At 40.2% G+C, this 21,656-nt stretch overlaps 9 protein-coding genes across 9 annotated transcripts; 4 read left to right on the forward strand and 5 right to left on the reverse strand.

The window, feature by feature from the left end:
• Window positions 1-85: 85 nt before the first annotated feature.
• Window positions 86-1,078, reverse strand: FOA43_002168 (uncharacterized protein; the record flags this gene model as incomplete). Its single annotated transcript, XM_038922469.1, has 1 exon — window positions 86-1,078. One exon carries the CDS (start codon window positions 1,076-1,078, stop codon window positions 86-88), a length of 993 nt encoding a protein of 330 aa, XP_038778397.1.
• Window positions 1,079-2,577: 1,499 nt separating this feature from the next.
• Window positions 2,578-3,465, reverse strand: FOA43_002169 (uncharacterized protein; the record flags this gene model as incomplete). The annotated part of the gene is made up of 1 exon (XM_038922470.1): window positions 2,578-3,465. The coding sequence occupies one exon, from the start codon at window positions 3,463-3,465 to the stop codon at window positions 2,578-2,580; it is 888 nt and encodes a 295-aa protein (XP_038778398.1).
• A 117-nt stretch (window positions 3,466-3,582) lies between these two features.
• FOA43_002170 (uncharacterized protein) lies at window positions 3,583-4,999 on the reverse strand (the record flags this gene model as incomplete). The annotated part of the gene is made up of 2 exons (XM_038922471.1): window positions 3,583-4,817; window positions 4,993-4,999. 2 exons carry the CDS (start codon window positions 4,997-4,999, stop codon window positions 3,583-3,585), a joined length of 1,242 nt encoding a protein of 413 aa, XP_038778399.1.
• A 2,168-nt stretch (window positions 5,000-7,167) lies between these two features.
• FOA43_002171 (uncharacterized protein) lies at window positions 7,168-8,634 on the reverse strand (the record flags this gene model as incomplete). Its single annotated transcript, XM_038922472.1, has 1 exon — window positions 7,168-8,634. One exon carries the CDS (start codon window positions 8,632-8,634, stop codon window positions 7,168-7,170), a length of 1,467 nt encoding a protein of 488 aa, XP_038778400.1.
• A 1,775-nt stretch (window positions 8,635-10,409) lies between these two features.
• Window positions 10,410-11,913, forward strand: FOA43_002172 (uncharacterized protein; the record flags this gene model as incomplete). Its single annotated transcript, XM_038922473.1, has 2 exons — window positions 10,410-10,418; window positions 10,657-11,913. The coding sequence occupies 2 exons, from the start codon at window positions 10,410-10,412 to the stop codon at window positions 11,911-11,913; spliced, it is 1,266 nt and encodes a 421-aa protein (XP_038778401.1).
• A 239-nt stretch (window positions 11,914-12,152) lies between these two features.
• Window positions 12,153-14,396, forward strand: FOA43_002173 (uncharacterized protein; the record flags this gene model as incomplete). Its single annotated transcript, XM_038922474.1, has 2 exons — window positions 12,153-12,158; window positions 12,300-14,396. The coding sequence occupies 2 exons, from the start codon at window positions 12,153-12,155 to the stop codon at window positions 14,394-14,396; spliced, it is 2,103 nt and encodes a 700-aa protein (XP_038778402.1).
• A 491-nt stretch (window positions 14,397-14,887) lies between these two features.
• On the forward strand, window positions 14,888-17,647 carry FOA43_002174 (uncharacterized protein; the record flags this gene model as incomplete). The annotated part of the gene is made up of 1 exon (XM_038922475.1): window positions 14,888-17,647. One exon carries the CDS (start codon window positions 14,888-14,890, stop codon window positions 17,645-17,647), a length of 2,760 nt encoding a protein of 919 aa, XP_038778403.1.
• A 23-nt stretch (window positions 17,648-17,670) lies between these two features.
• Window positions 17,671-19,065, reverse strand: FOA43_002175 (uncharacterized protein; the record flags this gene model as incomplete). The annotated part of the gene is made up of 1 exon (XM_038922476.1): window positions 17,671-19,065. The coding sequence occupies one exon, from the start codon at window positions 19,063-19,065 to the stop codon at window positions 17,671-17,673; it is 1,395 nt and encodes a 464-aa protein (XP_038778404.1).
• A 701-nt stretch (window positions 19,066-19,766) lies between these two features.
• Window positions 19,767-21,494, forward strand: FOA43_002176 (uncharacterized protein; the record flags this gene model as incomplete). The annotated part of the gene is made up of 1 exon (XM_038922477.1): window positions 19,767-21,494. The coding sequence occupies one exon, from the start codon at window positions 19,767-19,769 to the stop codon at window positions 21,492-21,494; it is 1,728 nt and encodes a 575-aa protein (XP_038778405.1).
• Between the last annotated feature and the right edge of the window lie 162 nt (window positions 21,495-21,656).

A 21,656-nucleotide genomic window follows, 5' to 3' on the forward strand; every position in this document is an offset into this window, starting at 1 on the left:
TCATCATATGCAATCAAACAAATCTGATTCTTCGATATTTAGCATCGCAATGCTTTCCTATTGTACATATTTACTACGTATTGTACTAACGGGCAAGCTTAACTAACTGCCTGATCTCATCCATCATTACATCCATACACTCTCTCATCTCTTCCTCTCCTTTCAATTCATTTCCGTGTAGAACCTTGTGCAATTCACTGATGAACCAAAACTCCTTTTCACTAATGAATTTGACACGATTTCGTAAGTCCTCGTATTTCACGCCGAATCGGTTCAGCACGTTTTTAATGTCGTTGGTGGCTTCCACCCATGTTAGATTCTCTACCTTGTTAAGCTCTAAACTATCCCAGTTTTTTCCAAACTCGATATTGAGCTTGTCTTCCTCGTTTCCGTACAACTTTCGAAACTTCGTCACTACGTTCTGTAGGTCCTTTTTAAGCGTGCTTATTTCGTTCTCTTGGCTTTCCGTACTGCTCTTCATCTCTCGAACCAACCTCTTATATTTATCAAGCTCCAGCTGTAAGTTTCCCACTTCTTTTCTCTTCTCGGTCAACTCTTTGAACAAATTATTGTTGGTAAGTGCATCTTCATCTTCGTGATGTTCGTTGTCTCTGTCTTCTCTTTTCTCATCATCTTCTTCTTCTGAAAACTTTCTAAGCGTCTGTGCCAAGTTTCGATTAACATTGTTCAAAGCCGCATTTTTTTGCACTTGCTTAAAGTTCACCGGGGTGCTACTTGCCTGAATAAAGCGAGACTGTTCCACCGGTGGACGGGCTTTAGGTCTAGTCGCTGCAGCCTCTGTGGTACGTCGGGGCTGAGAAGGTTGAACAGGATGTACTGGCTGCAGAGAATTTCGCCTGCTTGTGAGCTGCTCGTGTGCTTTCTTAACAGCTTCGCTAGAAATCACTGGAAGCGGCTCGACATCTTCTTCTTCTTCTTCACTAGCGTTGCTGCTACTACTGCTGAATTCCTCGCTGTCATCGGCAGCCGGAATGCTGGGCTTCTTGGGGGTGTATTTGGCATAATGATAATTTTCCCTGCTCGAAGAAACGGGTCTCGGAGGTGCAATTGATGTCATGTTCGATGAAGAGTGGGAACTAATACTATCCAGTACGCTCCAGAAGTAATGTCAACACTAAGTGTTACCATTTGGCCCAATCTGGCGCTACGCGAATAAATTTTAACTAGACGCGAATAAACGGCCCTACATAACATTATGATCCAGTCATTATTATTAGTATTATCAGTATGATCATCACACTTTATATCAACTTAAGGATCTATCGATCCGTCCGTACGAACCGGTTCACCTAAAAGTTTCCGTAGCCGCTGATTTAATCCCCTTAGCAAGTCAATCTCTATTACTGATCGAGAGAGAACGTTGTATCTAGACATGGCTTTTCTCGCGCTTTTAGTCTTCTTCTTATGTTCTCTCGTTGCCTGAAACTGCGACGAGTCAAGCAGTTCCGCCAAGTCCTTGAACGAATCCTTAATCATTGCTCTTCGTTTCTGTTCTGAAACCGTATGGTTCTGTTTTTTTTCCTCCTCTGTAAGTAGCTGCCTTTTACTTATATCACTGCCTGCCTCTTCCAGGCTCTCATCTGTAGATTCGAGAGCTGGTTCTTTTCTCCTTTTGACAGTCAAACTTTCCGTGGCTGTTTCCATATTTCGTTTTCCTGATTCATCCTTCGTTCCTGGATCAATCGACGACCATTGCTTGGCAAGTTTGTCAAAACTTTCATCGTTGGCAATGGAATCAAGAAAGTTCTCCAATGCCGAGGTTTCCGTCAGTGAAAGAAGCTCGGAACCTGATCTTTGAGGATTTGCAGTGTTTATACTACTTTCTGTCGGTAGCCCGTAATTTAATGATGGTATTGTATGAGCTATCGCCTTCTTCGGTAGCTTGCTTATGTCCGTCTGTGCATATCGTGATGAGGATACCGAATAATTTAAGTTGTTAAACGTGTTCAGTAGCATTCTCGTATTAGGTGAAACCGGCGATCCATGAGGTGGTGTATCCAAAGAACCAAGAGGGAACGACGGTGGAGTCGACACTTCCGGCGGAATTGGTGGCTGTGGAGGTTGCCGAGTTTGAAACGATTGTAGTTGTTGCTGCTGATGTGATGATTGCAATTGCGAATGCGATTGAGGTTGGGGATGCTGTTGAAACGACGCCCCTGATGGTATGACCGGAACAATCGGCTGTTCAGAAGTCATCATCATATATGCTGTGTCAAAATCGACATCGGTAGACGCAAAAATATCAGATGGTGAAGGCATGTATAATGGAGACGGAAGGGTTGTTAGTGGGCTTTGCTTATTCTCCGGTACTACAGGCATCGACTTGCTTATTGATGCAGATACCGCGGCAGGTATCGATGCCGACTTATTGGGATCCATTATTGGCTTTATAAAAAGTACTGAGACGTTTGCTTGTGTACCCACTCACTTGCTTTAACGAACAGATAGGTAAGATAGCCCGAGGACTTTAAGGGATACGCGCACAAATCACATGCAAATGAAAGATCAATGATTGAAAAATTCGGAGAATTAGAATAGTTTGGATTGGAATTATAGTTACATTTCACTACGAACGCCTTGTTTCAATCTTCTCAACACGACACTGTCATCATCTGTGATCAATCCGGCGGTCTTTAGGACATCCTTGGTTTTGATAATATTCTTATTGAAGTAAATTTTGGTCACATCTTTTGTAAACTGCACTCTTTTAGCCCACTCTTTCAAGTCATCTCTTGAATTATAGTCCAAGTTCTCCAAGATATCATCTAATGCTTCATCTTCATGCTCATTGTAATAATTTATTCCTTGTTGAATCGATTTCAAAAACATTGGAACCAGTTCCTGAACATCTTTGGAAGTCGAGCTACTGATTACCCATGAGGACCATGGAGTGTAAATCTCACCAATCTTCTTGAGTTCCCCGCTATCGTAGTATTTCTTGGTGGTAAAGTATTCCCACATGAACGCATCTGTTGAACGATTATTGACAGAGTTCCTCAAATTTTCGAAATTCTCAAGAATCTTGAATTCAAACGTACTCTTACCAAAATCCTGTTCAAGTGCCAAAACGTATGACATGATGTAGGAGCCCGATCCAATTCGGCTTACTCCAATTCTTTTACCCTCGAGGTCCTCTATTTTATTGACATCTTCTCTACCATTTCCACTAGAAATAGACCAGCATAAAGGAGACTCCACGTATTCTCCAGAGATTTGATAATCGCCACCATCACCTTGACATAGACCTCTGACAAAGGCTTCTGTAAGTCCGATGGCAATATCAATCTCTCTAGTCTTAAGAGAGCTAATCAAATGTCCCGATCCACTCGGATATGGGATAAGTTGGACGTTTGTCAAACCATTTTCACCAAAATAATCATACTTAGCCGCGAAAGCAATTGGTGTCGAGAAATGCTCGGGAATATAGCCAACTTTGAGTGTCATATAGGAAATCAATGTTGATCAAGAGACAAATGAAAGGACGGGCAAGATGGAAAAACGTTTGTGGGGCTGATTCAATCAATTTTATTTTTACTCTCTAAATTTTCTATATAATATACTTCACCTTCTTTTATATATACATGGCTTAAGTAACCATTTCCCTTCTTTATTCTCCTTTCTCTTCTCTTCCAAATCCTCCAAATCCTCCAAGTCTGGATCCACCTCATTTAATGGCTTGAAAAACTCGAATCTAGCAAACATCTTATTGGAAGTGTCAGTCTCCTTATGTTTGAACCCCAATCGACTCAACACTTCACTAAATTCTTCACCCTTGTCATCGGTCAACCGCGATTGTATTTCCGCAATCCAAAGCTCACCTCTAGGAATAAGAATTCGATTAGCTTCTTTAATGAAATCAAGAAAATTGGTTCCCATCAACGACAAACAGAATATCACCACACTGCACGATCTATTTTTCAAAGGAACATGCTTGATGTCAGCCACAGTGATCTTATCGTTCATCTTCTTCAAATCGAACGAATGGATTTCAAAGTTTAGTTTCTTATTCTTGGCAAAGATGTCACTGTCACCACCATATTTCTTCTTAAAAATTTTGAGTGCTTTCTTTGAATCCTTATCGTAGAATTCCATATATCTTTCCACTTCCACTGCCAGTTTGGCCTCTCCACATCCCATGTCTGCCACTACGACCGTCTTTTTACCATTGATTTCCAAACCAGGAAGTCCCCCAGGTGAATTAATAGCTCTATTGGAGCCACGGAACACAAGGTGCTTGATGTAAAGATCAACAGGATTCTCTGGCCATGCTTCTACTTGGGACCTAAATCCCTTGTGATATTCCTCAAACAACTCTGGCTGCTTCTCCATCAGCTCCACTGCGTCTTCCGAGTCAGCTGTATATAGCTGTTCATTTATCCATCTAAATCTAGATCCAGAGAGCTTATTGAGCATCTTACACTGGAGAGGTGTAAGATTGGTAGTGTCTAGTTTAGCCGGTGCAGGAGGTGGTGCCACTGAAGATGGGGTATCATGGTTATTATCAGCACGCACTTCCGATTTTTTCGGTCTTTTGTGGTCTTCTGGTTCTGTACTATCCGTTTCCAGCTCTCTTTTCTTTTTCTCCTGCTCTCTTTCCTCCCATTTTTCCTTTCTCTGTTTCTTCTTCTCCTTCTTATGTTTTCTCTTCAAGTCTTCAGCCGTGACTCCTGGAACTACTGAGTTGTCTCCCAGATTCCATCCATCAATTTCAAATAATGGCATTTTTTTGAAATAGTTATCGTTGCCACTTTGTACAAGATGTAAAGGTAGTCTCTTATCGTTTGAAATGATTCCATCTTTGAAAACTTGAAATTTTTGATCTCATTCTTTTATGCAAAAAAAAAACTTGCATTTATTATTTTCATTGCCGGCCGTACGTATTGAGCGATCTCCAAAAGGGATTTCGACAGAAATTAAATTGATGAAAATCTACAAAACCGTAGTTTGGTAAAGTAAAAATAAGGTCAAAACTAGACATATATTTTTCGGCAAAATAGGTCATTCATTTGTTGAAGTTCTTTTTTTGTCACCTGATGATATTTATTGACGTAGCAGATTATAATCCTTGATTTCATAGTTGGTGGCAAAAACTCAAAGTTGAAAAAGAATTATCAAATAAAAACATAATCAAGACTTCACCAGAATAAATAAATAAGCCATAAAATACTAACTCTTTCAATTGAATGCTGATCTTTATTGAGGTTAACTTGAATAAGTTAACTTCCAGTCGTAACTAAGGATAAATGTATTGAGCTGTCATTCATGATCATTGTATTTTTGATAACTGGAAACGGTTTAATAGAAACAAAAGCAATACCGTACCTTAATCAAATAAAAAAAATAAAAGAGTGTTCTTCATTTCCAAAATGATAATAACCAACAATAATTGACTTGTTAGATATTGTTTGCAGTTGACAAATAAAGATGATGAAACATAACTGGGAATTCTTTATTTCGACTTCAAGTGTAGCAATCCTTTTAATTTGAATCCCGATATAGTCGCCTTGATAAATGGTTCAACAGACAAAAAGGAATTCACTCAAAAGGTATCATCAGAATTCTAATTTAGTAAATTGACCAATATTTTAGCGCATAGCTATATATTTTGAAACACATTGCCGCCGGAGTTCATCTAATTCACTGACTTCTAAGACGAGTTATCTCTTTCAATTGAATTCCTTTCTCTGAACCCAGTAAAGTAAGTTTGGTGATCTATCAAATAATCATTTCCTTTAATTATACCATAATAAGAGGATATGGAGCGATATCAAATATTTCACAATCTGTAAAATAAATCTCTTGTCTTTGATAAGTTGTACAAAAGTAAATCTAAAATGGTTATGGATGTACTTTCAGCTTGATTCGTAGGATACGAAAAGTAAAATGAGTTTGAAGTGATAAAAATCCAAAACAAACATTTAGGTTCCATTCAATATTTTGAGAAGAAAGTTCAGCAAGTTGGCTAGTAGTGAACATAAAGTTGTTTGTGGAGCTCGAATAGAGAATCAAAAGAAGTTCAAAGACTGCTAAAAGGTCACCACTTAATGTGGAAAGACTGAATTAATTTCAGCGGTCAAAAAAAAGTGGCAAAACCATTTAGCAGCTGAAAAGTGGCAAAATCATTCAGCATGTTGAAATTAAAGCGCTTCCAGTATGCTGAATACTAAGAATATGAACTTCAAATTAAAATGATAGAGAAGGGTAGTGAGTGGAATGAGTGTAACTGAGGCCTGCAAGCAAATGTCTAGAAATATTACTAGTTTAACAAAAAAAAAAACATAGCTGGAAGCTTCACCAGGAATTAGCCGCACTCACAACTGTCACGATGCGTATGTGATTGGATGAAAACATGTCGAATACAGTAAATAATTATAATACAAAAAATAATGGTACTAGCTTAGCAGAGTTTTTTGGACAGTATAGAGAGGAGGAAGAATGTAATGGATACATCAACCGAATAAAAGGAACATTGTATCTCATGATAATACGGTGCAAATTATTCAGAACTAAGTATTTATTCTCTGGATGTGTTATATTGAATTGGCAGTGCAGCCCTAGAAGCGTCACATGGGAGGTCGTTTAAGAGAGGAGTCTCATTAACTGGAGATGTATGTATCGCTGCATATTTCCACGTCAGTACCTTTGCATACCAGCCATTGACTGGAAGGTGTTGATCAAATCAATTGCGGCAAAATTGAAAATTCGGAATCGATGAGCCAATTAAAATTCCGTCCCAGAAGAGATTTATTATTAATCGTAGTGAATAATTGTTTATGATGAAGGAGAATAAGCATGCAAAAGAAACGAGCTGCATTATTTGGATCCTACTTTATTTAGGGCACCAAACCCGAAGCTTCAGAAAAAGTACTGAAATCAATCGGCACGATCCCAATTTTTTTTTTCCTATTGTTACAAAGTTGGAATGACAACCAGTTGCAAAATGAAGATTCCAGGTTTGGAGGGTACTACTCACAAAGAAGAATGCATGAGGTAAAAAATAGTTCATTGAGAAATATATAGAGAATAAGTGGAGAAGCCGATGACCGCGGAAGGAATGAACGAGTAGTCAGCGACTGGATGATTGCCTATATGGAATGTATAGAGAGACAGGATTAAGTTGTAGGTATTGGTTGAGGAAAGACAGGACTATTGAGTAGAAGAAGAAGGAGGGATGGGTTTTTGTTGTTGTTTTTGTTGTTGCTTAGCCTCGCTCGACTTGGGGTCTTGAAAAGAAGATCCGTTATTTGTGGATGTCTGCTTCTGAAAATATGGCACCTGCGAGTAGTAAGGATAGTAAGATTGTTGAACCTGGGACTGGGGTTGTTGTGCTCCTTGCCTGGAGTAGAATGATTGATCCACATACCCCGGATAATAATACAGTGACTGTTGTTGAGGGGGAACCTGAGATGACTGAGTTGATCGTGATTGGGAGGAGGAGGAGTGAGAAGGCGGTGCTCTGGAAACAGATTGTGAACTAGATTGATATTGATTCTGAGGGATCTGTTGCGTAGCAGACTGATTCTGAGGCTGACTGTTGTAGGTTGAGTAAGATAACGACCGTGAAGAATCGGACACATCTAGATTACCATTAAGCTTTGGGTCATCGGAAACGGGAGTACCCTGCTGAATTAACCGAGCAATGTCTTTGACAAAAATGGGGTAGAGCAAATCATAAATTCCTTCACGCTTCGCCATGGCCAACGCTCTATCAAAGGGAATCCATATACCTTTCAAGTGTAGTGATCCGATTTTAACCACGTGGCGAACCTTTTCAGACTTTAAAATTCCATCCCTTCGTCCTCTGGTCATTTTAGTAACATTCAATAACTTAGTTCCATTGATCATGTCGTTATCCGCCCGTCTGACCACGATAACTCCATTGGCTTCTACTTGATAGCATAATGTCTTTTCATCTTCCCACATTGTAGTAGCAATTTTGGGTTTAAGCACCGAATGCTGCATATCGGACGTTACGGATGTGTTTGCAGTGATTGCCGGGGGACCAGCAGCCCCATACATATATTGTACAGGATATCCTGGCTGATAGTACCCCGTAGTTTGGTTTGCCACATGCGCACCCGAAGTGGTGGTTCCATAACTACCGGGATAGTATACGGACCCATAGGCTGGCGAAGAGCTATTTGTAGACCTCACGACATTATCTGCAGAGTTTAAAGAGGGATTGCTCGCTGCTGTCCCTGTAGCACCATACTGCGTGTACATGCCTTGATAAGGGTAACTGGCTTGGCCTTGATAACTTTGATATGTTGGAACTGACTGTGCAACATTATTTGGAGACGTTCGTGCAGCATCGTTGGCGGCCGAAGCTGCTTGCGAGCTGTGCATGTTTGCCATTCCTTGCGGTTCATAGCTTACTGGGTAGGTGTACTGAGATTGGGATTGGGATTGGGACTGAAGAGGCTGAGATCGTCGTTGCTGAGACTGAAGTTGTTGTTGTTGTTGCTGCTGCTGCTGCTGCTGGGCTTGAGTCTGTGTTACGGTCTGACTTTTTATCGGCTGAGCTTGTAGCTGTTGTGTCTGGACCAGTTGGGATGAATCGAAATGCTGTTGTTCCGATTTTCGGCTTGGACCTGATGACATATATTGGTACATCATGTAATTAGAATTAAGTGATCAAGCAAAAAACAAGAAAAAAATAACAGTTATCGCAAACTGCAGAAAGACAGGCAGGCACTGACAAAACTTGTTGGCAGCAATAAGAGGTTCAAGAGTAAATAAAGAAGGAAAGAGGTATTTCTTAAAAAAAAAGAAAGAGCCGTAATTGCAGGAAGTTAGGAATAAGAACAATAGGAAATGTTGCGAGTCCCAATGTAGTAGGATCGATGTTAAGGGGTCAGAAGAAAAGAGAAGTAGAAAATGTTTTTAGAAACTTTTGGCCGCATATACGAACAGATACGGCCCCAATTACATGTTTGTATAGGTATTGGGGATCAATTATGCATGAAAAACGATGTGATGAAAAACGAAGAAAAACTACTAATGACTATGTGAGTGTTTTCTAACATCGCCAAAGGGTCGATGTTACATAAAATCATATACGCGAGACCCAGTAGCTTGCATGATGGCCGATGTGGCTCTAAGAATCATTTTTCTTCTGCATTTGTTTGTTTTTTGGGGGGTTGTTTGTCTTCTTATTCCCTACTACAGGACAGTCTTTGGTCCCCTGTTGCCTATACTCATCCCATTATCTCTCTAAGACTCCAACTTTCCTTTTTTGCCATTTTTTTTTCTCTCTTTCTCTCTCCATTGTCCTACCCTGCTTTCATACATTCTAAAGATTGCCAATGTAAACCTCCTTATCACGAACGTGATAGTATGTTATCTTTTAGTAGGAATGCACGTATCGTTCGGCTTTGCTTTAATCATGGCGTTGCGTTAGTGATGCATAGAAAGCCTATTAGTTGGTGGAAATTGAAGATGTGATCGTCAGCCAAGTACGGAAAATGAAATCTGGAAAACGTAGTCTTACGTATATTAATGCAAGGTGCTGTAGGGTGATTGTAAGCCAATAAGATCTATTTCATTTTCACATGAACTCTAACTTAACTATCTATGATCCCCAATCGTCTGTTGAAAGCCGTTCCTAGAAGACGTAAGGAATTTATAGATTGCGTCCTAACTTCTTTCACTACAGCCACCTCGTTCTAAATACAAGGTTTCATCTAATCAAACACTGTTAATGGAAAAAACCTGAAAGAAAAAGAAAAAGAAATTGAAAATTGCAGAATTGCAAAAATTGGAAGAAAACAAAACATTCATTCCGTAAAGCAATTACCCAAAATTCCACCTTCTTTCGGTACTAATAGAATTGATTCAAATCCGATCTGAGAATTTGGGCTCCACTATTGTTAGGATATACTGTAGGAATCCGGTTCAATGCAATAGATTTCCACATCGAGTCCACTTTAAAGTCCTTGTGGAGGCGAGTGCCAATCGCGCATCTTTTTCTTTACTAAAAAATTTTCTTTTTCTATTGTTTTGATCTGGGAGACCCCCCATTCTCTAGATACACTTCTCTACTAAGTGATCGAAGTCTATAATAGAAGTATGGATAAGATTGAACAACTATACTAACTATCATGCCTCAATTCCTGTTGAGCTAATGACTCTGTGGATTCACAATTTGAACCAGCTACTTTAATCTCTTATATTTCTACCCGGTATTTCGGCGGTTACAGAATATGTATAAATTCTTTTCAGTAAAAGAAATGTTTGGAACTTTCCCAAACTCTTTTAGACAATTTGCTGTTTGGTTTTCTTCTTGAAATTTTTCATAATGTTTAGCGGGTCTGAGCGAAAATATACAAATCAACCGGTTCATCTCATTAACTGCCTACAGTACCTAGCAACCCTCAATATCCTAAGGAATGTTCTTTGTACTCTCAATTGAGAATCATCCTACTCAAAACTGAAATCTTATCTTCCCACCGTTATACTTTTTTTCACTCTACCATGTGGTTTGCACATACATTCAAAATTGCGTCTTGGCTAGTTACGGCAATATCTATCGCAGTTAATTTTTATTGCTATACGTATCCCAGTTTAAACTCTGAGAATTGCTCCTGGCATAATTTCGGTGGCGCAGGCAGTAACATTCTGTCGCCTTTACTACAGAAAGCTTTTTCAGCCCCCTACATAAGTGATCTTTATCGGTACTATCTCAATTCGGATTTATTGCCGAATCCTGCAGATATTAGAATACTTGCTATTGGTGACCCTCAAATCGATGGTGCTTGGCCCAATACAACACCCAGAAAGAGACTAGATATTTTTGGCAATGATTATTATCTTGGTCACATATATTCTGTGATGAAGAGGAGACTTCAACCTTCCGTTGTGACCGTGTTGGGGGATTTGATTTCTTGCAATTGGGTGAGTGATTCCGAATATTTCAACCGGACAGAACGGTACGCGAATCGATTATTCCCGAGACCCGATTCTGTGCGGCCCGATTCACCCAGTGCGATTGATCTATTGGAACGCCGAGGTATCCGTAACCAGTCTTCCTATGAAAAGTGGTTTCATAATGCACTGAAATCAAACATATTTGATGATTCTTATTTCGGATATGAGGATTTGAACTCTTGGTCCAACGACTCCTCTGAACCCCTCTTTATTAATACTACCGGTAACCATGATATTGGATACAGTGGAGAGATGACTTACGACAATATCTATCGATGGAATAAGTTTTATGGTAAGGATAACTTCTGGATCGAGTATGCTAAAAATACTTCCCATCCATGGAGAATTGTAGTACTTAATTCGCTAATGCTCGATGGTCCTGCCAAACATAACGATTTTGTCGAGGCCAATTGGAATTTTGTTCGCACCGTCTCCAATAGGCAATTTAATGGGTCCACTATTCTTGTAACCCATGTACCCTTATTTAAGCCTGCGGGAGTTTGTAGTGATCCTCCGCAAACTCAATTTTTCACCAAAGAGAATTCGGCTGCCTACGATTGGAATAAAATCGGCAATCTTAAGTCTCAAAACTTGCTAAGTTACGAGACTTCGCAAAAAGTATTGGACGCTCTTTTCAGAAACAATCAGCCTGGAATTATTCTCAATGGGCATAATCATGAAGGCTGTCTTAGCTATTATTCACGTGACCAATCTGGTGAGTGGATAGTGTCCAAAGATAGGCCCATTAACGACACAGGTTCATATATTAGAGAAGTTACCGTGAGATCAATTATGGGAGACTATGATGGGAGTACGGGGATCGTCACAGGTCATTTTGATAACAACAAAAAAATCTGGAGATTCGAATATAGCGTATGTCCCTTCGTCGTTCAGCATGTTTGGTGGGCCAGTAAAGTCACCCTATTGATTAGTATATTGTTACAATCTATAGCTTTTTTTGTGTGAGAAAATAAACTATTTTCATCAATTCTTCAATTTTTAATGAAGCACTAATATGTCGTTTATCTAGTTAAGTCTTTCTTCAATTCAATCCTTGAAGTCCCTTTTCGTATTGGTGTCTGATCTCTAAGGGTGAAAATTTTTCCTGCCTAATATGGAAATAATTGTTTTTTTTTATACTGCATTCGTTGAAAAATTGGAAAATGAAAACTGAAAAGTAAAAAATACAAATGGAAAATGTAAAGATGAGAGTGAAAAATTCAAAAAAAAAGTGTAACAAGAATAAAATTCAGTATACCTGCAGAAAATAGCCAAAGGCAGACAGATTGGCTTTGTATCGACTGTTTGTATATAATTGAATGAACACGCCCGTTGTCAACACACCTGTGCAGAACGAGCCACGTACTGAAAGAACTACTAGTGTCGCTAGCGACGGCAGTTTTCCAAGCATTGCAAGTAGCACCAGTACTGCTAGTACTGCTGGTAAAGCTTCGTTGGAAAAAAGTCCTGAAAAGTCTTGCGATACCGATCTCAAAGTCAGCGACCGTTTCGATGATAGTTCTGCCTATGTATTCATCAATATTTCATCAACTGGTTCCGAGCAGATGCCGCATACTAATAAGGATTCCAGTGAAATTATCGAGATTGCATGGTCGATTGTCGATTGCGAGCACTTAGAAACTATTTCATCAGATAGTCGTCTCGTTAAGCCTATCAATACTCCTATCACTCCTCTTTGTTCCTCGTTGACAGGTCTCACTTGGAATAGTGTGAAGGATGCTGGTTCCTTAAATGAAGCCATTATAGCTCTCGACAAAAGTATTCAGAAGCATCTTATCTCCAACAAGAGGTCCTTCAATTTCATTACATTTGATAGTTGGGACCTAAGAATGAGGGTGCCTAAGGAGAGCCGAGAAAAATCTATAGAGCTTCCTCAATACCTCAAGTACCCAAAGTATTTTGACTTAAGAAGAGAGTTCGTTCGTTACGAGGAAGCTTCCAAAGGTGAACTATATGCTTCTGGGAGTATTAGTGAGATTAGCCTTGGCCAGGTGATGGATGTGCTGAAGCTTTCACCCGTTGACGCTCCCTCTCCTATCAGTAATATTGGTGATCTGGACACTTTTACTTCTGCTTCCTCGGCCACTATTCAATCTCTCCTTTTGATATTTAGTGCTCTCGTCGATGCATCAACACTCTCTAAGCCTCATGATATGGGATTGGACCTTTCGCAGTTTTTCTCCGAGAGATCAAAGGTCCTTTATATCACCAATCTTCCACTGGATGTTACTCAGGGAGAGCTGGAGTCGTGGTTTACGCAGTTCGGCTGCAGGCCAATTGCATTCTGGACAATCAAGTCTCCACTACCTGAGTTTGGCACAAATTCTAACTTTAATAACAGCAATGCTATCATTATGAGATCAACATGCTCTGGCTTTGTTATCTTTGCATCGCATGAGTCTGCCTCTGATTCATTAGCAATGAACGGCCGTATCCTCAATGACAGAATTGTTGAGGTGCAACCTTCTTCTCTGAAGGTTTTGGATAAGGCACAAGACATCCTTACTCCCTTCCCATCCTCCAAAAATAGACCAAGACCGGGAGACTGGACTTGTCCATCCTGTGGATTCTCTAACTTTCAAAGAAGAACTGCATGTTTTCGCTGTTCTTTTCCTGTGGCTTCTGCTCAAACTGTTCAGGACTCTATTTATGCCAATGCCAATGCCAATCCATCCAATGGAAATGTGAACGGAGGCGGAAGTCCTGGAGACTTGGTCAATTCTGGCATCGGGGATTCTTTCTTTAATCATCATCGCCCTCATCCAAATGGTCACCATACTCAGCATCAAAATGGCAACCATTCCTACAATACCACAAACAGCGGTAATAACAGCAATAACTACAACAATTACAATAATAACTACAATAACAGCAATAATAATGTTGGCAACAGGCAGAATCTGGGTTCTTCCAACGTTCCATTCCGTGCTGGTGACTGGAAATGCATGAATGAAAACTGTGCATATCATAATTTTGCTAAAAATGTGTGCTGTTTGAAGTGTGGGGCCCCAAGAGTTCAGTCAGCTATTTTGACTGGCCATCAACACAATTCCCGTCACAACAATGGTAATAACAATGTCAAGCTCAACAGCTTTCAGGGCACTAACGGATATTCGAAACGACCTTTCGCTCAGTCCAATTTCACCCAATTTGTGTCACAGCTGCAGCCATTCTCTCAGCAAAATACTTCATCTCTTGCCGACACAAATTTTGATACTTTGTCTGCTCAGATAAATGGTTTAAATTTGGGTCAGCCTCAATCTCAATCTCAGTCTCAAGTTCAGTCTCAGTCCGAACCTCACCCTCAGCCTGAGCCCCTACCCCAGAATTCGACCGGTTCAATAAATCCTGCAGGCACCAGTATTTATAACAACCGCGCTGACCTCGCTGGACCTACGATGGGTCTGAACATGGACAATGAGTATTAATTAAAGACTCTTTATTTTTTTTGTTTTTTTGTTTTCGTTTGCTTTCTTGGCTTTGTTTAGATTAAGGTTTGTTTGTCTGTCTGTTTGTTTGTTTGTTTGTTTGTTCGTTTGTTTGTTTGTTTGTTTGTTCGCTCGTTCGTTCGTTCGATCGTTCGTTTGCTTGTTCGTTTGTTTGCTTGTTCGTTTGTTTGCTTGTTTGTTTGTGTTTTCTTTTGTTATGTTTATGTTCTTTTGTCTTTTTTGTTTTAAAACGATGGTGTATAGTATAGGTATATATAGAGATATGAATTGATTCAGTTTAGAGAGAATCCTGCGATCGCACCTTCCTATTTAGGTAATTGATTTTGAGACTCCGCGAATATCACTCCAGTATTTTTCAGCCTTGTATGGGATCAAAGCATTCTAGTCGTGCAGCTATAAGCCAGCTTTTCTCACTTCAGTTCTTTCGTTGATCCATCTTTCTTCGTTGAAGTTTCGTTTTCTTATTCTCTATGCCCTCTCGTTTTGGGGACACAGATCCTCCTCCCTATGATCCGAGAGCTCAAACCCAGACCGTGTTCTGGGTTCAACTGGGAATTTGTACTGGTCTTGGCTCTATCATTTTCTTTATATTCTGCCTTCTGAGAAGGCGTTTCCCTATACTGTATGCCATCAGACCCTATAGAAATAAAAAGATTCGAATGCTTCCCGACAGTCTTTTTGGCTGGTTCACTATCTTGTTCAATATATCCTCCGAGGATGTACTTCAGGTGGCCGGTCTTGATTCATATGTCTTTCTTCGCTTCTTTAGAATGTGTCTCAAGATTTTACTGGTGATGAGTTTTTTGGGTGCCTGCATTATGAGCCCTTTAAGATATTGGCTTACAGGTCAATTCGATAACGATTTCTATTTGCAGAAAGGCACTGATGATCATGTAGATCCACCGGTATATCTCTTGGTCTGCACCATATTTACCTACATCTTTACCGGAGTCGTTTACTATTTCTTATTCGCCGAAACAAAGCATATTATCAGAACCCGGCAGAGATTCTTGGGTTCTCAGAAGTCTCTTACTGATAGAACTATCATGATCACCAATGTTCCTAAGGCTATGCGTGATGAATTGGTCTTGAAGAAGCACATTGAAAATTTGGGTGTAGGATCAGTCGATTCTGTTATTCTTGTACGTGACTATTCGAAACTCGCAGAGCTTTTTAAAGAGAGGGAGGAATATGTTGAGAGGTTGGAAATGCTTTACTCTGAATATTATGGACTTGATGTCCGTATTTGGTTGAAGCATCGTACTCCTTCAACCACTCTTCGTGTTAAGCGTGAGGAAAGGCCTCCCAAAAAAGATGATATTGTTTACTCTCCAAATGTTGACAGTGTTAATATGTCTTCCGATGGATTTATTACAGTTCTCAACTCTGATAAGTCACGGCCTACGCATCGTTTGGGACTTTTGGGTCTTTTTGGCAAAAAAGTCGATTCGTTCAATTACTATTCTCACAGGCTTGTGAATTTGGACAAAACGATTCGTCAAATAAGAGTTTCTGCAAATTTCAAGCCAATACCATATGCCTTCGTCAGCATGAAGTCTGTTACTAATGCCCAGATGGCCGCACAGGCTCTTTTTTCGCCTAATCCACTGCAATTGGAAACCTGTTTGGCTCCAGCTCCTTTGGATATTGCCTGGAATGATCTCTTATTGAGCGCTAAATCGGTTTTTATGCGTAAAAATGGTATCGAGTTGGTCTGTATAGCCTTTTCTGCTCTTTTGATTATTCCCATTCGCTACATCACCTCGCTACTTAACGTGGAATCTATCAGAAAGATCTGGCCAACACTTGGTAAATACTTGTTGACTCATGATAAGGCTCGTACCCTCGTCACAGGTGTTCTTCCTCCTTATCTCTTCACAATAATCAACTCGATTCTTCCTTATCTCATCTCTTTCCTATGTCAGTTGCAGGGACTTCCTTCCAAAGGTCAGATTGAGTTATCAATCGTAAGAAAGAACTTCATGTACATCTTTTTCAATATGTTCCTTGTTTTCACTTTATTTGGTACCATCAGCAGCTACAAAGCCCTTCTTACAGACACTACAAAGATTGCTCCTTTACTTGCAAAATCCATGAAGAGCCTTTCTCTTTTCTATATTGATTTGATAGTGCTCCATGGTCTCACAATGATCCCATTACAATTGCTTCAACCAGGAGATATTTTCCTCAATTTGTATAGTCTCGTATTTCTGCATTTCCAGCAAACGCCCAAGAAGTATCGCGATCGATTCTATAAGCCTACGATATTTCAGGTGGGTCTCATCTTACCTCAGCATTTGATGATCTTCATCATCACATTGATTTACTCGGTGATGTCCACGAAAATCATGATTTGCGGTCTCATATATTTCTTCGTTGGTTACGGCGTCTACAAGTATCAGCTAGTTTATGCTATGGTGCATCCCTACCATAGCACAGGAAAGGTGTGGCCAATTGTATTTCAGCGTGTCTGTTTAGGACTCTTTTTCCTCCATCTTCAGACTTTTGGATCTCTTGCATTGGAGCAGTCTTATGCGCCTGCTGCCTTGATGATTCCGCTTTTTCCCACAACTCTTATCGCATTGATGTATTTCAAGCGTAATTACAGACCTTTGCTTCAGTATATAGCTTTGGATGCTATTAAGACAGAGGGAGAGTCTGTGGAACCAGATGGCGATGATGACTTAGAAAGTTTGATTGCGGCTTCAGGAATACATAAGCGAGGGGATTCGTTGATGCTTACCGATGCTTATTATGATTCTATTGATTCTGTTGATCAGCAACAGGGAGAGGAGGGCCAGGAGGAGGATCCGGAACAGCAAGAGCAGCCGGAGCGGCCGGAGCAGCCGGAACAACAGTCGGCCAATATTTCCGATGACGAGACTGACAGACTTTATGAAGATGAAATAGCTAATGTTTCTCAAAGCACAGAACAGCCCTATAGCAGTAGTCATAGGCTTCGAAGAAGGCCAAGTACGATTGAAGAAGAAAGAGAGGCATATCAAAGCTACACATATCCATGCTTGTTGGATCCTATGAATGGTCCATGGGCAGGGTTTGTTGGTGATTATATTGATATAATGAGATACAGAACTGTTGCAAGAATTCCACATGGAAGTTACGGGTCGATGGAACAAGCAGAGGAGGATCTTGAAGCGTATCCTGGGGAAAGTCAAGAGCTAAAAACAGAGATAGTTCGAAAGGAAAGCTCCAAGAATGAGTTAGACTGAGAGAGATATTGTTATTATATGTATTATAGCATTACCACACCCATGCCGCTTCTCTTTTCCGTGTCGTAAGTATTGGTAGTTTTATCAAACCCTCCAGGAACAGGAAATGCTTTATAATTGAACAGGTAATAATTTAAGAAGCCATCGCCTGGTCCGAATTTCAAATCTTCCAAGAACAAGACATTATCCTGAGATGTAAGAGCATTAAACACGTCTACTCCCACATTTTTGGCCAAAACTAGGGCATCTGAAACAAGCGATTCGAGTCTCTTGGTCAATTTCTTAGTTGCCTCGGAATCGAATCTAGATTCAGCTTCGGAAGCGGTATCTGAAGCATAGTAATAGAGATAAGCAACTCCCAAGTTGGTGAATGAAGGCCTATTGAGCACAGAGAATGGAAGGATGTAGAAAGAGAAGAAGTCAGTAATTCTGCCATCTTCATTCTCTACGACGTAACACATTATGACTTTATCAGAATCAGAAAGAGTTCTTTCATGAGCATCTCCTAAAAGCCAGTGTGATAGCTCCTCTTTGGTGAATTCTTGAGAAACTTCATATCTTTTCTGGAAGCGGTTATACAAATCAAAAACAGCATCAATATCAGTCTGCCTCATCTTTCGAAGACCTCTAGTCTTAGTGGAAGATGAGATGGCGAACTTGGCCATCATTTGAGCCTTGGTTTTATCTTCTGGAAGAGCAGAAAATCCAACGTCGTACAATTTTTCCCAGTTCAAAGGTCTGTGAGCATATCTGCAGACAGTTATAGGAGATGGAAGCACTGTTCCAGAAGTGTACAATGCCTGCCATATGTCGCAGAGATTGATCCTCCTGGTAATCTCCTTGATCAGAAGAGGGGCCAGTCGTTTATTACGTAATTTCTTATGCACACATAGGAAATTGATCTCGACGGCTCTAAATTGATGATCTCTAACTTTTAGATTGGCAGGAACTCCACTGATAAAAGCGACCAGTCTCTTAGTGGCCTTCACACGGACACCTAGATGCCATTCTTTGTTCCATCCAGGAGGCTTCAATGCCCAGTTAAAGAAATCCTTATTGTAGGCAAAGCGAAATGTGGAATCATGATCCTCAACATAATGATCGTACAATAATTCATAGAGCTGGGTCATCTCTTCGTCTTTATCTATGTCCAGTGTAACCCATTCGAATTGAGGAAGCATTGGAAATGGCTCCTTTGGAATGTCGCTAGTTTTCTTGGACGAGTCGATTGGACCTTCTTGCAAAACAGATTCGTCAAATTTAGTGACCGGCTGAGTCTTCCAGAATTTATAGTCCTTCATATCTTTCTTTGGAGACTCTGGTTGTTCCTGTATAGAGAGCTTCTTGAATAAGTCTGCAATGGATTTAGTCGGAGCTCCTTTCCTACTATTATCGCCATTTTCTTCCTTGTTAGCCATCTCGTAAAACAATGGTGGCTGTTTCTATATGGTGGAGATTTTAGTCAAAATGAAGAAAGTGAAGATGCCGGCGACGATGAAAATGATTTGAGGGTTGAGAAACCTTTCTACTGCTTTTTCCGGTATATCTATGACATGATTTTTAGTTGTAAATATAGGATTGGAATAAAGAATTGTAGGAGAAAAGTAAGGAAAACGCCACCAAATATATAGTTTTCATCTATCCATATATTCGTAATGTACGTAGGCTTTATTCTCTGGAAATCAATGACATGTGCACGAAACTCAGCAAATTGAATTATTCGAGATTCCTCAGATTCTTCAGATTCCTCAGATTCCTCAGGTTGCTCAGATTGCTAATAAGAATTTGACTAATAGACAAAAATTTCGAATAACAGACAAAGCAAACAGATAACAGACAAAGATATCGACTAGTGGACAAGAATTTTGGATAACAAACAAACAATCCGGAAGATCGCAGTCTTTCCGTATATTTTGGGTCAACTTTTCCTATAATCCTAAATTCCTGATGGTTCAATGACAGGCCGATCAGCGATCTTGAAATGATCTTCAGCGAATTTTAAATTTTTCACTGAAAGATTTTTTTTTTTTCTTCCATCAAATCAACTTGTCTAACGTTAACAAGAGGTATTCTTCTTCTGAAAACTAAAGGCTGCCAGGATAATTATTGAATATAAAAGATGAATTCTGCTACAACATGGGTTCCAAGAGGTGTGGCTTCTGAGTTCCCGGAAAAATACATCTTGGATGATGAAGAAATGGCCAGAATTAATGCGATGGCCCACCTTCATCTTGGAGAAGCACATGAGGATTTGAGTGAGGCTCAAAGTGAGGAGGAGAGTCCGAAAAATGATGCTGGAGCAGGCTCGAATTTGTCTAGTAAAGCCGATAAAGATGACGATTTGAAAGAATATGATCTTGATCATTACGATGACGAACCAGAGGATGTGACAGGAGAGCCTATTACTATGTTCCCTGGATTGACTAACACGGAGGCTACTTATTTTCGATCAGCCAAGAAGCCGGAGGAAGGAGAAGACGGAGAGAAGGCTCAAGAACCCGGAGATGATGATCACTACCTACAATTGCCTACAGAGGAAGATCGTCTGGAAGAAAAGAAAGATCAGCAAGTGTATCCTACAGATAACATGATTCTTTCTACAAGAACAGAGGACGACATTTCGTATTTAGATGTGTATATATATGATGATGGTGCTGGTGCACCTGATGGATCTAAGGAGGAAGACGAAGATAAGCTAGACCCGGACGTTGCGAACGGAATGATTCGTGGAAAAAGTCTTTACATTCATCACGATTTAATGCTTCCTAACTTCCCACTTTGCGTGGAGTGGCTAAGTTTCAGGCCTATGGGATCTAATGATGAATCTAATGTGGGAAACTTTGCTGCTATTGGAACCTTGGATCCGACGGTGGAAATTTGGAACTTGGACTGTCTTGATAAGGCATTCCCTGATACCATTTTGGGTGAAGCTACCGAGGAAGAAGCTGCACATCAAGGTGGAAAGAAGCGTAAGGGCAAGAAGTATCAACAGAAGCATGTGAAGGACCGCCATGTTGATGCAATTCTTTCGATATCGCATAATAAGGTGTTTAGAAACGTTCTTGCCACCACATCTGCGGATACTACGGTAAAATTATGGGATTTGACCAGCTGTGGAGTTGCTAGATCAATTGATGGATTGCACCATGATAAAGAGGTTTCATCTTCGCAATGGTTTGGAAACGATAGCGAAACGGATGGATCGATTCTACTTACAGGAGGTTACGATTCATACTGTGCAGTGTCAGATGTGCGAATCAACGAGCTGGAAAAGATGGCTAGATATTATCAGGTGGGCAGTAGTGGGGAGGAAGTGGAGGCAGTTAGTTGGGCTGGTAAAAATAGTAGCTGTTTCTATGCTGGTACAGATCAAGGTAACGTTTACTATTTTGATGCCAGAAACGAGAAGAAGCCAGTTTGGACCTTACATGCACACGACTCCGGAATTACTGCTTTGAATAGTAATGGATACATCGACACGATGCTTGTGACTGGAGCTATGGGTGACAAACAGTTGAAACTCTGGAAAACTACACCTACACCTTCAATGGTTACATCCCGTGATTTTGGATGTGGTAATGTTTTAACGTCGAGCTTTGCACCTGATATTGAAGTTGCAGGAGACTTGGTTGTGGGTGGATCCAGTCCCGGATTAAAAATGTGGGACTGTTTCAGTAATAGATATGTTAGAGTCTCATTTAAGGATGAACTTCGGAAATTACAGAAGAGCGCTAGAGAAGAGGCTAAGAAGGCTGGAATAGCAAGTAGGCTAGCGAGAAAGTATGGTGATGTTTTCAGAGAGGAGGTTCTTGAGCCTGAAGACGAGGTGGAAGAGGAGGAGGAGTAGAACAATAGATAATAGATAAGCCGTAGTGGTATAATATATCAAGTTACATCCTTGCACCACAAGGACTCTTTGATTTCACTTTCCTCTGTCTGAAGATGTTACATCATTGCCAAGAAAAAGAAATTATTGGCTGCAGTTTCTTATCAGGATCTTGAAAGAGCC

This window comes from Brettanomyces nanus, chromosome 2 (genome assembly GCF_011074865.1).
Source record: "Brettanomyces nanus chromosome 2, complete sequence".
NCBI lineage: Eukaryota > Fungi > Ascomycota > Pichiomycetes > Pichiales > Pichiaceae > Brettanomyces > Brettanomyces nanus.